Below are 15,756 nucleotides of genomic sequence, written 5' to 3' on the forward strand. Positions count from 1 at the left end.
AACAGGGAAACTTTTGCAAGTAATGCTTTACAAAATAAAACACTCTGTTCAAAGCAGTTTTATCACAGCCCAATTTTATATTTTCTCCATTTGTGATTATAAAAAAATTAAACTTTAATCCAAGAGGTTTATATATTGATATTAGGCTAATAATTTTTATTGTGTGTGATAATAAAGCTTTTAAAGTAGCAGCATGGTATCTTATCTCTGTTATTTGCTTGTTTTCCCTCAAAATACAGTCTACATTCTGTGTCTGGAATCTCGTACTGTCTCATATTTACACAAAATTGAAATACAGATAATACAGTTATTTTTATACATACTTTGAAGGAATGACCAGCTGCTGGGAAGTGTGTGATTACAATATGCTAAAGCAGACTCAAGCTAAGTTTTGTGATTGCAATACTTGGATTCATAATTTTACCACCAATGTTGTTCTACTGTAATGACTGATTAACTTCTTTTCAGATTTTGCCAGCATTGTGTGTTCTCATTTACCATACAGATATAAACGTAAGTAATTTCTAAAGTTTTAGATATTTAGATTCTTTGTTTTCTCTAGAAAGATAATGCTGCAAGATTTTGTTAAGAGTAGTAAATTTGGGTTTGTGTGTTAATTTATGTATAATTAAGTCATAAATGCATAATTAAATATGTGATTGTAGCCATTCAGAGCATGAAAAAGAAAGTGCAAATACCATTTCTGAAATACCTTTTGTAGAAGATGGCATTTTTTATCCTGTACATTTGAAATAGCTTTAAAAGATCCTATCTTGAATTGAGCACTAGAAAATTAAAGTGTCAGCTTTACCATCAGCTGCACTTTAATTCTGCCCCAGTTTATAGTTTTGCATAGATATGTAATATGTGTAAAAAAATTACATGTAATTCTGTATATCAGTCCAGTAAAATATTGTGATCATAAGGGTAAACAGGACTTCTGTAACCTGTTGGGTGCCTGACTTTGCAACGTTTAATTCAAGAAATCGCATATGAAAATATATTTAAACAAACAACAATAAACTATTGTTTTGTGGCACCTTTGACAACCTTCAAGTTTTTAATACTAAACCATCAGTACTTCCCACATTCCTGAATCATGAGTTCACCTGTGTTTTTCCAAGTAATGTCTTAGGGAGTGGATTTACCTCATGAAGCCTTATACATTGGGACTTCAGAAAAAGATGTGTGTAAGTGAGGGATATTGAGCTGTTTTTCTCCTCCTTCTATCAATACTTTGTAATCCCTGTAGTGATCCTTTAGTTTAGGGAAGAAGGAATTGAACCCTTGTGTTGGGTTTGGGGATAAAATAAAGCCTGAGATCAGTGGGACTGTCATTTGTTAGTTCAACACTGTAGTAGCAGTGTTTCTGCTGCTTTTTTAATGGTGAAGTGGGCTTGTCTCCACAAAATATTTGTACAGTTTAAGCTGGGATTTTGCCAGAGTTTTCCCAGTGTAATGTGAGTGGGAGACAGCACATGGTGACTTTTCAATGAGTAATTCGGACAAAGCTGAACGGAATTCATTGCAAAACCAAATATTCTTCTAACCTGTAGGCGCTTTTTCTCTGCAAAATTTTAAAGCTTTTTGCAAGCAATGATTGTATGAGAGCTTATTGATGTAGGTATGAGACTGTGATGCCAGGTTTTGACTGATCTCAATTAGGGTGTCTGTCATTTTGATCCTGAGAGTCAGGTGCTAGTTTGGAGGTACCAGTCTGGTCCCAGCCTCTCCATACTGGAGCAGCAAACCTATCTTTGGAGATGAGTCAGTGATGCAGGTAGGTCAGCCCACAGTCCTGTGAGCGCTTCTGGCGGCTGCTGCTCTCGTCACCAGCAGAGCTGTGGGGCAGCAAACTGGTGAGGCACCATCTCTCACTGCTTCTGCTGCCATAGTGGCTCCACTGCAGCACGTTCTGCTGTCCCTGCAGCACAGGAGGTGAGGGCAGCAGCAGGCTGTGGCAGGAAAGCCTTTGGGCTGTGCTGGCTGGCATCCGGAGCTGGGTGGCTGCAGCCTGTGGGTCAGGGCTGTAAAGTCCTTCCTGCGTTCTAGAACTGCAGTATTCAGCTGTTCTCATAACTGGAAATTTTAAATGGCTATCTGTTTTAAAAGTAGGCTAGATCTAGGTATCTCAACAGATTATGTCCTTAGTGGGGTCCAGACTTCTTTTCCTGCAGTTCCTAACATCATCTCTATGTGATGTGATATCCCTCTCTGCTGGCTTTGTTTCTGCTTCAGGTACTACCTTTCAATGACTAACTTTTGTACCTGTCTATTTTTGAAGGCTTTCTAATTATCCTTATCAAGTCATCAGTGATTTTTTTTTTCTTTTAAGATTCTCAGATGGCCCTGCATGATAGGCATTTCTCTGTGGGTTTTGCTTTGCTTGAACACTTCAACAGTTGCCACATTACAATAGTTGCCACTCCTTAAGTTGGTATAAGAACTCCTTTCCTTTGCTGTGTTTTTTATTCTTAATATGAAGGCAGGAAAAGGCATATAACCCGACTTGTTTGCAGTTTCACTTTAGAACTGCACTATGGATCAGAAATGCGAAGGTGTCAGATGGATTAGAGACTTAAGGGAATTTATGTATTCCATAATCATAAGATAGCACATTTAACAAATTACAGCTATGCTAAGGAAGCTGTATTGGTATTTTCTGCAGCACATCTACTTACCTGAGTTGGTTGTCTATCTTGGAAATGCAAATTAAGCCCAACAGTTTACCTTTGTGAAATGATATATGCTGTCACTTTATGCACCAAATTGTGGTATTAATTGAAAAGGAAATTGAGAGGACATACAGAAATTACTCTGATGGAACAAATGGCCCTGGTTTTCATAGTTGTGCATGATAATCTAACATATTACTGATTAGGTCTCATCACAATAATGTTTAAGTTTTTCCTATAACTAAATTGCATGTTTTCCCCTCTCCACCCCCAGATAAGTAGAATGTTGTTCACTAAATTAAGCCTTCATTATATGAATTTTTCTGTTCAACGTGTAAACCATGTTCTCTCCAATTTGTAGATTCTTGTGGACACTGTTTGGGCTTTGTCCTACTTAACAGATGGTGGAAATGAACAGATACAAATGGTGATTGATTCGGGAGTTGTACCTTTTCTAGTTCCCCTTTTGAGTCATCAGGAGGTTAAAGTTCAAGTAAGTCTGATTCAGTTGTGTTTGAATAGTCCTTTGTATGCTGTTTGCTAAAAAAAAAATGTGCCTTACAGTATTTATTAGTGGAGTTAGTGAGATGAACATTTATGGCTACATTTTGTGCAGGTAAAACTGAAGAAAAAATATTAACTACACTGGGGAAAAACATATTAAAAAGAAAGAAAACTCAAGCAAAACAGTACTAACACAGTTTTAAGTAGTGACAGGTTAAACATTAACTTCTGTTATGTGATTACCAGGGATGCCTTCCTTTTGTAGTCCTAAAATATTTAATGACAGCAGATTTTATGTTTTCCAGAATTCAAGTAATATTCACTCTTTCTGGTGCTGCATACATGGTTGTGCATGTTCTATCTAGTTCATGGAAATCAATATTTTGGAACCTTTAGAGTATGGAAATATTTGCAAATGCTGGGTCCTTTTAGTATAGTAAATTTCTAATTAGCTGTTAATTGGGCTTACTTGATTAATTTTAAAGACAATATGAAACTAAAAGCTAGATAATGTGTACTGGGGTTTTTATGGCCCATCTGCTGTAATATGGAGCTCTTCTGTGTATCTGTGCATTTGACATGTTTGTTTCGTTTGCACGCTGGATGAGATTTGGCTGTCTTGAAATTTGTCAGACTAGTTCACTTGATGAAAGAAGTCTCTCCAGTATTCTGTCACTTGTAAAGCATTTTCTGACCAGTACATAAAGATGTAAAGTCCATTTCTGAAATCACCTGAGACTCAGTAAGTAGTTGTGAGGTTTTGAATGCCCTAGTGGGGAGCTGAATGGAGAAGTGAGCAGACATAGAGATAGAAGCAGACATAAAAGCTGTTGTTGGAATTTTAACACAGATCAGGTACATGATGAATTAATCTTCTAAGGTTTTAATATTATTTTAATTTCTAATCTTTGCGCTTTCTGAGTTGAGCTGCAGTGCATTTATTCTGTGATGTGCTATGTTTTTTGATTCCATTTTTCTGATGTAGCTCAGAGGATGAAGTGCTAAATTGTATTTTGCAATGTGTTTTTATACAGAGATATCTTAAAATGCTCTTTGTTATAGTGTAAGTAACAGCAATGTCTTTAACATGCAATTTTTTTTCCTTCCCACTTTGGATATTCAGACAGCAGCACTGAGAGCAGTAGGCAACATAGTAACTGGTACAGATGAGCAGACACAAGTTGTTCTCAATTGTGATGTTTTGTCTTATTTCCCACATCTCCTGACGCATCCAAAAGAGAAGATAAACAAGGTATGATTTGCTTCTTCCTAACTTAGTATTTTTAAAAAAAAATATAACAGTAGCCTGTGGAATGTTACAGAAGAATTTCCTACAGCTGTTATTTCCGGCATGTGAGCAACTTTATATAAAGATACAGCCTTTGAGGCTGGTGCTTAATTAGGACTGAAACCAAACAGCCATAGTGAGTCTCCATGCATTGGTGTTGATGCCTAGTGCTTTCTGGGAGGACTGAAGGGTTTTGCTTTGGAGTGAGATACTTTTTGTTTGCAAAGTGAGTAACTGGCTAACTTCGGTTACTGTTTTTCATAATTTTAGTTGAGTCCAGTGAGTTGCATAAGACTGATCCAGCTTTCCCACTTCACCTTTTCATAATGAAGTTTCTTCACTTGTTCATCTTCACCTTCAAGGAAGAAGGATGTATCACTGTTCTTTCCTGAAAATTGTCTCTGCAATCTCCTTCCTTTTGGCAGAAATAATTTCACTGCTGCAAGGATTGGGTGGAACAGGGAGATGAAAATGATCAGTGCCTCATTTTCCAGAGCTGTATTTCATGTTATTTGGGTTTTTTTAGTCATTGTGCCATCTTCCATTGCAGAGATGGTCTGGCAGAGGAGAAGGCTTTTTTATTTAGATTATGTAATTCCCCCATATAGTGTATCATTGAGGAGAAATCTATTTGTGAGGAATCTCTGTTTCTTCAGGCCCTGTCAGCTGTAAAGATCTCTGAAGAAGTTATCTTTGACAGTCAAACTGATGTAATTTATTTTTGCCTGCCCTCTTAACTCTTACAAAAGAGTGATGAAGAGCTCTTTTGAAGGCCAAGGAATTATTTTTGTACAAAAAAAAAAAAAAAGATGTCCAGAAATGCTTTGAGTTTTGTTTCAAGTTTATATTGTGAGAGGCAAATAGTAACAAAAGCAAGATATGAGTCCCTAAAATAGGAGAAACCTATTTTTTCCTGCAGACCTTCATAATTGCCTACTTGCCACATCTTTTACTTAAGCCTTTTTAAGATGTTCTGAATTGTCATGACAAATATCCCCCTTTGTAACTGGGAATTTATAGCTGCCATGAGATAGGTGGTAGCTATGTAGATGAACCTCCTGAAGGGAGTAACTGCTGAGCAAAGTCACAGGGCAGAATATCATGTGTGATACTTGAATGAGATTTGTGGACACCACTTCATGTTACACAAAGAAAATGGAAATGGTCTTTCTTTTATCATAGCAGAAAGGTACTACTGAGCTGTCAGTAGTAGGATTACAGGACAAGTCCTTTTTTTTCTGATGCTTTACCAGTTTTTCCTATTTTGCTCATAAAACTGATTGAAAGTTTAAAGCCTGTCTGTGACTCCAGCAGTGCAAAGTGGATATAAGGCTTACATCAGTATTACTCCTGATGTATGGAGACAATCCTTGTGTGAGAGAGAATCTGGCCCTGTGAATCAAGCATATTAATTCTACATTGATTCCCTGTTGTCTTTCGCAGTGCAATAAAAGTTTGTGTGCTAGAAGTGCTACTGAGGAGGAGGCCTGTTTAGTAATTGCTCATCGTATGATTTTAGGTTTTGAGGTGGTCAGGTTTGGTTGAGTTCTTTTTTTCATCTGCTGACTAGTTTTTGAAAGTGCTTTGCTTTTTTGCTTTATTCCATTATAGGAAGCAGTTTGGTTCCTTTCCAATATCACAGCAGGAAACCAGCAACAAGTTCAGGCTGTAATAGATGCTGGGCTAATCCCCATGATCATACACCAGCTGGCTAAGGTCAGTCAAGCTATCAGCTATGCAAGTTGTCATCCTCTTTTTATAAATCTGACATGAGGAGTTTGTGATTTTTAATAAGTTTGACAGATGTTTCCATGCTGATTTTAATGAGCTATTAATTTTATTTTTCAGGGGGACTTCGGGACACAAAAGGAAGCTGCTTGGGCAATTAGCAATTTGACAATAAGTGGGAGAAAAGATCAGGTATGTCTAGCAGGATTTCAAGCTGTCACTAAAATGTTGCATATGCAGTCATTTATGTAAGAAGCATAATGTTGAAAGCATTTTTTTTTGTTTGTTTTTAATTATTTAGGTTGAATACCTTGTTCAACAAAATGTAATCCCACCGTTCTGCAATCTACTGTCAGTAAAGGATTCTCAAGTGGTGCAGGTGGTGCTGGATGGCCTGAAAAACATCCTGATAATGGCTGGTGATGAGGCTAGCACAATAGCTGAAATTATAGAAGAGTGCGGAGGTAAGAGCTTACTAGGCTTTTAAAAAATTTAATTGGCTGGATGTTATTCTGTCTTCCCCTTGCTGCTGTTGATGTTTACTGTAGTGTTATTTAACATGGGCTATTTGAGTAAACAAGGGAGACTTCTTAATGAGAGACGTTACCTTTTTTTTTCTGTTTATTTCAGTTTGGAGATGGCTGTGTAGAGGCAATTGTTGAGGGAGCTTTCTGTAGCATAGGTATTTTTTAGGTTTCAATGAGAATTGTAGTTCTTTTCATTTGATAATTGCACATACTTTGTCCTGTGGTAAAACACACAATTCTTGCTCTAGTTCATTGCCTTGGAAGCAGTTAAAGGATCATAATTTCATTACAGAGCAAAGCAGGATGAAGAGTCTTTTCAATATCACAATCCAAGTTGTAATGTATGCTAATTAATGTATTATAATAAAGAGATACTAGAGGACATAATGCACTGGAAGCTTTTCCCTTGTGTTATTATATATCCATTTTGGAAATGGGACTAGTTTTTAGCTGCTTTGTCACTTTGCTATTTTAAACTTACAGGCAATACACAAATGTAGCCACTTCTTTTTGGGGTTACATAGAAAGCACAACGACTAACACAAAAGTTACGTAGTAGACAGAAGTTTTAAAAAATAAAGAGTTTTATCTAAACGAAGACAAGACTCCACAATCCATTGTTCATGAAATGGCATATTCTCTGGCATATAGAGTTCACAAACTACTTCTCTTTCCTCTTGGAGACAAAGATAACTGCTGTGTAGATCATATTTTCAAACTGAGCTACATCTTTTCTAGCATGTTTCAGTAGTAATGTTTAATTTTTTTTCTTATTTTTTTAAGTAGTCAGTAACTCTGGTTTAATCTTACAAAACTCTTTTCCATTTTCTTTTATTCAGGATTAGAGAAAATTGAAGCCTTGCAACAGCACGAGAATGAAGACATTTATAAACTAGCATTTGAAATTATAGATCAATATTTCTCTGGTGATGATGTAAGTATGCTAAAGATGGAAAAGTATATGCATTGTGCTCTTAGCTTATTAAGTACATTGTCTCTGTTCCTCAGGTCCAGTGGTCATGAACATACATTATCTCCAAAGTCAGTTTTCCTGATCCTTGTTCAGTAGAGTTTCCCTCAATTTAAAGTCTTTGAAGAGTTTCTCAATACCAGGACTTTTCTTCAGCAAAATCTAGAGGACTACTCTAGTTTTGCCTAACAAATGCTCACTTAATGTTGTCAGATTGACGTGTAATTACTTGTGATTAGAATCTGAACAGTTCTCTGGCTCTCCTTTTTATTTTCTCTCCTTTTTATTTTGTCATACATCAGTCTTTGAAAGGGGCAGTGCATCCTTACTTTCAGATAAATTCTTGTATTTCAATTCTGTATTTGCTCAGTCTGGATTCTGCAGTGAAAAGAGTCATCAAAACTATTAACACTTTCTGTAGCTGTTTGATCTAGACCATCCAATATTTTGTTGCACCCAGGTTAGGTATTTTGATGCTCTGATTCTAGCTCCTCCTGCTACTGGCTGCTTGTGAGTTCCTGAGGAGCACTTCAACATGCAGTTCGAAGACAAATCGAAGACAAATTACCTTTTCTAGGCTTTCCAGGGTGTCTGTAGTTCTACAGCCTAGTAGAACTATGTTTTCAGTTCTTCTCTTAAACTGAACTCTCTAAATGCCAGCTCTAACTTCAGGACTCGGTAATTTTCAATTCATGGGTCCATCATGTGATTGGGAAGTTAGTCACCAGAGGTTAAGATAAGTGAAAAGTTAAGGTGAAAAGTTAAGGTGAAAAGATAAGGTGAAAAGTTCCCTATGCCCGTGATTCTGTGAGCAGTGTCTTAAGAGTCTTCATAGAGACTCTAAAACTTCTGTGTCTAACTGAAGAGCACAGTCAGGTTGATGTGGTTGGAAAAATATCACTGTTGAGGTTAGTACTTGCTTTTGTGCATTTACTTTTTACATTAACACAATTTAATCTATACCTGGTGGGCTGAATATGCCTGTTCAAGAGCAGGACTTTCTTTCAGATTATTATATTGTTACTATGTTTTCTGGAGCTTCTGAAACTCAAAATTGTAGGAATTCCGTAATTGTTCCAGGGAGACAAGAGATTGGTTTTGGTAACCTGACTGGCGGTATTATGATGGACTGTCCAGGAGTGTTCTTGCCTTCTGTCACTTCAGGATCTTCTGTATTCTCATGAGATGTTGCTGGCTGCTTGATGTCCGTTCATTGCGAATCCCGTCTGTTCCGTTGCTGAACCCTGTAAAGTGCACAGCCTGTACTTTAGGACCAGCACTAACAGCTTCCTGACTTCAGTTTTTTATGTTAAAGGCAGGTGATCTTAGGTGGGGTTACTTTGTAGTATCCCTGCAGAAGGCAGAAGTGCTGATTTATCAAAACAAAAGCATTTTGCGAAACATTCTGAAACCAGACTCAGTCATCATGTGGGCATGATGTGCAGATTGTTGTGGTCACAAAAGGCCTCAGTCTCTTCCCCCTGCTTTAGATAGTGTCACCCAAAGTAAAGAGAAAGATTTTAGATGAGTCAGTTCTGATGTGTGCACTACTGCAAGGCCAGGTCTCAGAAAGCTGTTCAGACCCCTCACACAAGGGCTCTTTCCTGCTTCAGAATGACATATGATCTCAAATGAGGCTCAGAGAACAGTGCAGCTGGTGATTTGCAGGAGAATGGGTAGAGTTTGAAGTGGTGCATTTTGTTGTTTACTGACCATGTTATTTGCTATTCCTTGAGGCTGTAAATATCAAATTCTAAAAGCTCTGAGGAAGCTGGATGACGTTGGCTGCTGATTCCTTTCACTCTGTATCCATAGAGCAATGAAGTACTGTCGATGTAAAACCAAATTCAGATTGCTTATGAGACCTATATAAAACTGTGCTGAAATGAGTTCTAAATCCTTCAGATTTTGATAGGAGATACTAAGAAGTCTTTTAAGCTTTATATAAGTATTTCTATCAGCTGCTGATGAAAATATATTTTCATGTTGAAAGAAAATGGGAGAAAGTACAAAACTAATTTTGGAATCCACAACTAGTGATTAGCCAAGTCCAGAAGTACCAAAAATTGGCACTGAAAATTAAACTGCACAGCTAAAATAGCAACTGCTTTGACCAAACAGCAACACTGTCCCTAACAATTTTCTGTTTCCCTAATGGTATTAGAACAGAGTTGATGTGTTGTTCTTTTTAAATATATTTGGGGAATTTAATTGGAAAAATGGAATCTAATTTTACTGCGATAATATTAAAAAAAAAAAAAAAAGAAAACATGAACATTTGTGAACTTCTTCTCTGTGTACCCAATCATGCAGGAAATCAGCTTCTCATGTGTTTCTGCTGTTGTGTTTTGTAGATCGATGAAGACCCCAGTCTCATTCCTGAAGCCACTCAAGGAGGTACTTACAACTTCGACCCAACGGCCAACCTTCAAACAAAAGAATTTAATTTTTAAGTTCAAAAAAAGTGCAGCTTCTCTTGTCCCACACCAGTACGAAGCACCACCAGATGGCTACCAAGTGAAGAAACAAAAGGCTCCAAGACACACATGCCTCTTCGTTTTGATGCTTCTAAAGCAAGCCATGTATTGGTCACTTTGCAGTTGCCAAACATCACTATCACATGGACTGTAAATGCATATGCATGATCTCTTAAACTGTTTCAGAATTCTTTTTAACAGTCCCATCTACCTTTTTTTGCCTTTTTCCTGGTGCCACATGCTGATGACCGCAACCTGCAGTTTTGTTAAGAATATTCCATAGTGGTGGCACACTGGCTTTCCACGGAAAAGTAGCTTCTTTGGAAAAATGGTGCACTGTGGATCAAGACACTTTGGTATGATGCATACATTTTGGAAGACTTTACAGGGGCCCAGTTTGCTCTGAGCCTTCACCATCGTCCTCCACAAACATATTTTCATAAACTTTATGTGGAAGAATAGATTCAAAAATGCAAGCCAAATGAGTTTCATTGGTGAAACTGAAATAAAAGTAACTTATAGAAACACAACACTTGGCAATTGATTAAACACTTCAGTTTAAAACAAACAAAAAAAACTACTTCAGCTATCAGTAATTGATGTGTGTTCATTAACTGCCTCAGAAACCAGGGTTGGAGAATGAACTGTAGATTTGGACTGGTAAAGCTTTTGCCATTATACCTAATTTTTGAGAACAGCGAGCCCTATTTGACCACTCACTTCAGCCTGTGTGTTCCTGCTGTTTTGAAGTAATCAAATGCTGTGCATGGTATTTTACCTGAGCTACAACCTGTTATGGACTTGAACTCTGTTTAAGCTGAAAGCAAGAGTCCCAGACTGTAGAAAAAAAATTCTGTCCAAAAATGTATTAGTTAAAAAGAATCTTGCTTTCAACTTTCAGTAGTCAATATCTTCTGTTTTAAATTGATAATTGGATATGGTTGATTTATATTGGGTTTAAACTGTGGAGCTTTCATGTTTACTGTAATTTAGTCTTAAACTATTTTTTACTTAGTAACCAGTGCTTATGATGATGTGGTTGGCAACAAACCAGCAACTACTTAGAAGCGTCATAAAAGCTTCATTCTTGGAGTATTGGAAGAATAATTCACAAGTTAGTCTCAAATCTTATTCATGTGATTAAAAACATACAAACTGGTTGATATGTGAGGCTGTATCGAAGCTGCCATTACTCAGCATAAACCTGATGTGCAGCGCACATTAAATAACTTTCTCTAAGGTATGTGAAGTCATTGCTTTTGGAAGATCGCCTGACCCAGTCACTTTGAAAGGGATTTTGGTATTGCTGGGGCGAAGATCGGTAATTTTGAAATTCTGTAAGCTATCACACAAACTGGTTTTGTTGCTCTTGTTTACTGGGTGTAATTTCCCAATGCATTGATGTGAAGGGATAGAAAAATCTAAACTAATTTAGTTATTGGATGTGGGTTGTATTTACTGTGATGAAGATAAGGACAGATGCCATCAGAGCTTTGTGGATCAGCTGTTTTTCCACTGATGAACAACACATAGCAGGTGTGCATTCATTAAATATATATCTGCCAAGGTGGAGCCACTTTAAAGAGTGAGTTGTCTTGTATCTCAGCTGGATACAAGTGTATGTTTAAACTGCAAGATTTTTACTTGCTAGATAATCTGTTTTAATATAGTGGTTTGGCCTCTGATTATTTATAGGTTTTATAAATTTTAGAATCAATTTCTCTTTAAGGTGGCTCAGATTTTTCAACTCTTGTGCACATAAAATTGAGTTGAAGTTCATTGTGCCTTTTTTCTTTTCCCAGAAGTTGAGTTGAAGCTTCATATGGTAACTGCATCCTATTCACACACTATAGTCTAAAATCTTGAAACTGTGTGGTGTTCGCTAAAAAACTAAACAATAAAAAGTCAAAGTTAGGTAAGGTCACAAAGTTTTTGTGAAATTAGAATTCCAGCAGATGTTATTGTGAACAAATATTTCTCCCCTTCTAATTCAGTCTAGTCTCCTGAACGCCATATAGACTGATGCATACCCAATTCAGCCTACACTCACTGTTGTTCTAGAGATTACATTCAAATTGATGCTGAAACAACAGTTTTCCTCTACTGTCAAGATTTGATCATTTTCTTGCACTCAATGCATTACAATAAAAGTGAACATCAGAGAACTGGGTAAGGCAGGTCAAAGTGCTTGCTCAGTTCCTTCTGCTGTGACCTTATCAGCTTTTGATTGGGATTGCACCATTTCATAGTTAATAAAGGAAACAAAGTATATTGCTGCACTTTTACGTTTTCAAAACAGTGTTTTAAATTGCATTGTTTTTATTATTTTTTTAAACTATCAGTTAAAATAGACTAAAACGTTCTTTCAAAGAGGCATCTAAATGTGTTCCTAATTTTGTATATGGGCTTAGGTTTTGTAACCAATAAAAAGCTGCTATCAAATACTATAAAACATTCAAGAACTTATTTTGAAGGTTATGGAACTGCTTAGTCTTCATGGATCGATTTAGGGGTTTTTGTCTTTGACTAGATATTAGTTAGCAGAACTCCGCATCAAAGTTTGAAGTATGTTACAAGTATGAATAAAGTAAGCTAATGCAGTCATCTCTGAAACTTTGGATACGGAGTTTTATACTTTGTATGGAGATGTTTCCCAAGTGTGTACAGGGGGCTGTGGTAAGTGGGCTGCAGCTGTTCCATGTAATTATTGTAATAGTGACTTCTGTTCAAAGGCTTGAAGGTGGACCAAGAGTGTCAAGGAACTTCCACAGTCGTCTTCTACCTCCAGAAACATCCTTTGAGGCTCTTGGTGCAAGGCTGATTGCTGATTCATTGTTAATTTAAACTCAGAATGCTGCACAAGGGAGGCCCAACTCCTGCCCAGTGTGGGTTGGGAGGGAGTGTGCACCAAAACTGGCCTTGGGCTGGACAGCCCTTCAGCCAGTATCCCTCCCCCTGGCACAAGTGACCCTATTGGGCTGCTGCTTGAGAACAACTTGGAAGTGTCAGAGACTTACATTGTCCAGCAGCCTCCTAATTAATACAGTCCTGCTTTAGTTACAGGACAGCACCAGTGGAAGGAGACCACTTGAACTGTTTGAAAGGTGCCTGTGACTGCAGCTGTGGCTTTGCCATCTTTTCTCTGTCTCAGTTGGCTGAGCCACCTGGAGAAACCCCTGTCTCCACGGGTGGGAGATAGCGATGAGCTTCCAGTGCTGCATTTAAGTCTTTACAAATGTTTGTTCATGGGGATATAAAGGACAAAGATTTCATAAGGCCCTAATTCCTATTTCCAAAAGCTGTTTAATCCTTTGGTTCCTTCAGCTTTCAGTTGACAAACTGAACTGTGTTGGGTTTTTGCAACCTGATAATCATCCTCTAGATCCTACCTGAAAGACTTGAAAAACACTACATTGAAATAAGTAATCCATTATTTTAAGACATGTCTTATTTAGAAAGAGTAAAATGTAGATGATATCTTAATGATCCCCATACTTGTAGAAGTACAGACACTTCCGTTTTGTTTGCTTGATCTGCTAAACAGAGAAATGAGTAAGAAGAGCCATCGACAGGCAGACGTTTAATTGATTTTTTTTTAAATCTCAGTGTGCTCAGTGATAGTTGAGGCCCACTTTGTTATTTTCCTCTTCTCTAATGCCCTCTAGATTCTGAATGTCATTCAAACTAGTCCTTTCCACCAAATGCAGTATGTTGTGTTCCTTCCTATTTTGTTGCATAAAAAGTATTCCTTTTTGTGGCATAATTATGCTTCTATTCAAACATATGTAGGACAACAAATTATGCCAAGCCATTAGGATGCCCTTTGCAGGAAGAAAAGGATAAAAACCCGATCAGTAGAAAACTGTGGGCTCCAGGAGGCAAAGCCTTGGGAGATTTTGCTGCAGGGGTTTGTTATGATTGTCACTGTCACCTTGACCGCAGCATGAGCTGGAGCTGCCTGAGATGCACAGGTCTGTTTCAGATTGGGACGTTACTTGGGGCTGCTCAGGAAAACTGCCTCGAGTCAAGATGCAGAGTTTGGAGCTAGAGCAACTTTCTGCTTCCCAGATCCTGGTTTGTGTGTGCATCATCCTGCCACAGAAATGGTAATGGGCAGGTCTGCTCCGTGCTGCTGGCTTGGCCTGGAGCTCTCCAGCTGCTGCTGCAGGCACACGAGCAGCTTTGTGTTCAAATGTACTCATGATACAGCTTTCTTGAGCAGCATCCCAGTTTGTAAAGGAACCTAAAAGCTGATTTTTTTCCCAACCTTAGTTGTAAGGTTTTAACGTTGGAGAGATTGCAACCTTGTGTATCACACCTAAGAATGTGAAGATGATTTCTTTGTTTTAAAATGAAGGTTGGAGCCTTTAGGCCTTTGCCTTCATCTGTAGCAGTAGAATAGGTGAATGTCACCACACACCCTCAGAGGAAGAATGGCAAGTTCTGTGAAAGATTTAGATACCTTGCAGGGAGGCTCTTCCCTGGATGCGGTGGGGGAGCTGTGGGAGGAAGTTGGTTGTCCATTTGCTCCATACACTAAATAGGCTCCAGGGACACACAAAGGTGTGGAACATGGATTAATCATCCTCTTTAATAAGTAGGGTCCTGTGGAAAACTGGTGGTTGGATTTTTTTAATGTGCTGAAATGAAGTGTAAGGGAGCTCATGTCTGCACCTGCTATTTGCAGACTGATCATCTTTAGTAGCTTTATTTTCTTGTTTTTAACCCTAATTCATGGAGCCAGATGATCACCCATACAAAATTGTACATGAAGAGGGAGGATGAAATTGAAATATTTTGCCAGTGGGCTTCAGCAAGTTCAGTTCTAGGTTTGTGCAGAGAGATGCTCAAGGGAAGCTGCAGCTCTTGCCCTGAGATTAGACTCATCACTGTTCTATCTGTTTGATGCAGTTCACAGCTGGTTTCCCCTGCATTTTGTACTTTTATATCCCGGGAGAGCTCCCTGAAATCTGCATACTGCCTGCATCTTATAACATTGAAAATAAGGGATAAATTCCTTCTGTTCTTGCCATGATGATCCCAGCTTGCAGGAGGTCTGGCCCAGTAATTATAAGAGTGTTTATTTGACATTGGTTCTCTAGGGGTGGTTTGCCTGGTCATAGGTTTTGTCTTGTTAAGCACAGCAGCACATAAATCTCAGGAGGTGATGGGTGTAGAGGGAGCATCTGGACTTGTCAAATTCTAATGTTTTAAATCACATAGGTAGAAAAATATGTTGCTTTTTCAAAAGAAAAGTGCTCTTTCAGATCTCTCAGTCACTGCCTTTACCAGTTTAGAACAAATATTAAAAATTTTAGAAAAAAAGAGGCTAAAGCCCCCACCTTTTTAATGTGTGTTTGTTTCAATTGCTGCTAAAATGTTGCATCTCACATGGAAAAATTTCTGTCCAAAGGGCTCATTTGTGAACACTTACAGGGAGCTGGATGTGCTGGATACTTAGCAATAATACTTCCAGCTCTGTAATTTCAGTCTCAAATTCTCAAATTTCAGGGCTCTTGGCTGAAATATTTAACCCTTTGGTGAGAAAAGGGCCCAGTCCAAGGGGAGTAATTAACAAGGTGGCACC

The 15,756-nt window shown here is 38.0% G+C and overlaps 1 protein-coding gene across 3 annotated transcripts in view; it reads left to right on the plus strand.

Moving 5' to 3' along the window:
• The window catches only part of KPNA3 (karyopherin subunit alpha 3), a 45,518-nt gene extending 32,905 nt beyond the window's left edge, over window positions 1-12,613 (plus strand). For all 3 annotated transcript variants that reach the window (XM_053969992.1, XM_053969994.1, XM_053969993.1), the window contains exons 10-17: window positions 469-513; window positions 3,037-3,168; window positions 4,303-4,431; window positions 6,079-6,183; window positions 6,316-6,387; window positions 6,497-6,659; window positions 7,562-7,656; window positions 10,047-12,613. In XM_053969992.1, coding sequence (XP_053825967.1) covers window positions 469-513; window positions 3,037-3,168; window positions 4,303-4,431; window positions 6,079-6,183; window positions 6,316-6,387; window positions 6,497-6,659; window positions 7,562-7,656; window positions 10,047-10,145 — 840 coding nt within the window. In that variant the 3' untranslated portion in view covers window positions 10,146-12,613. The remainder of the gene's footprint in view (window positions 1-468; window positions 514-3,036; window positions 3,169-4,302; window positions 4,432-6,078; window positions 6,184-6,315; window positions 6,388-6,496; window positions 6,660-7,561; window positions 7,657-10,046) is intronic.
• The last annotated feature ends 3,143 nt before the right edge of the window (window positions 12,614-15,756 follow it).

This window comes from Vidua macroura, chromosome 2 (assembly GCF_024509145.1).
Source record: "Vidua macroura isolate BioBank_ID:100142 chromosome 2, ASM2450914v1, whole genome shotgun sequence".
In the NCBI taxonomy this organism is placed as follows: domain Eukaryota; kingdom Metazoa; phylum Chordata; class Aves; order Passeriformes; family Viduidae; genus Vidua; species Vidua macroura.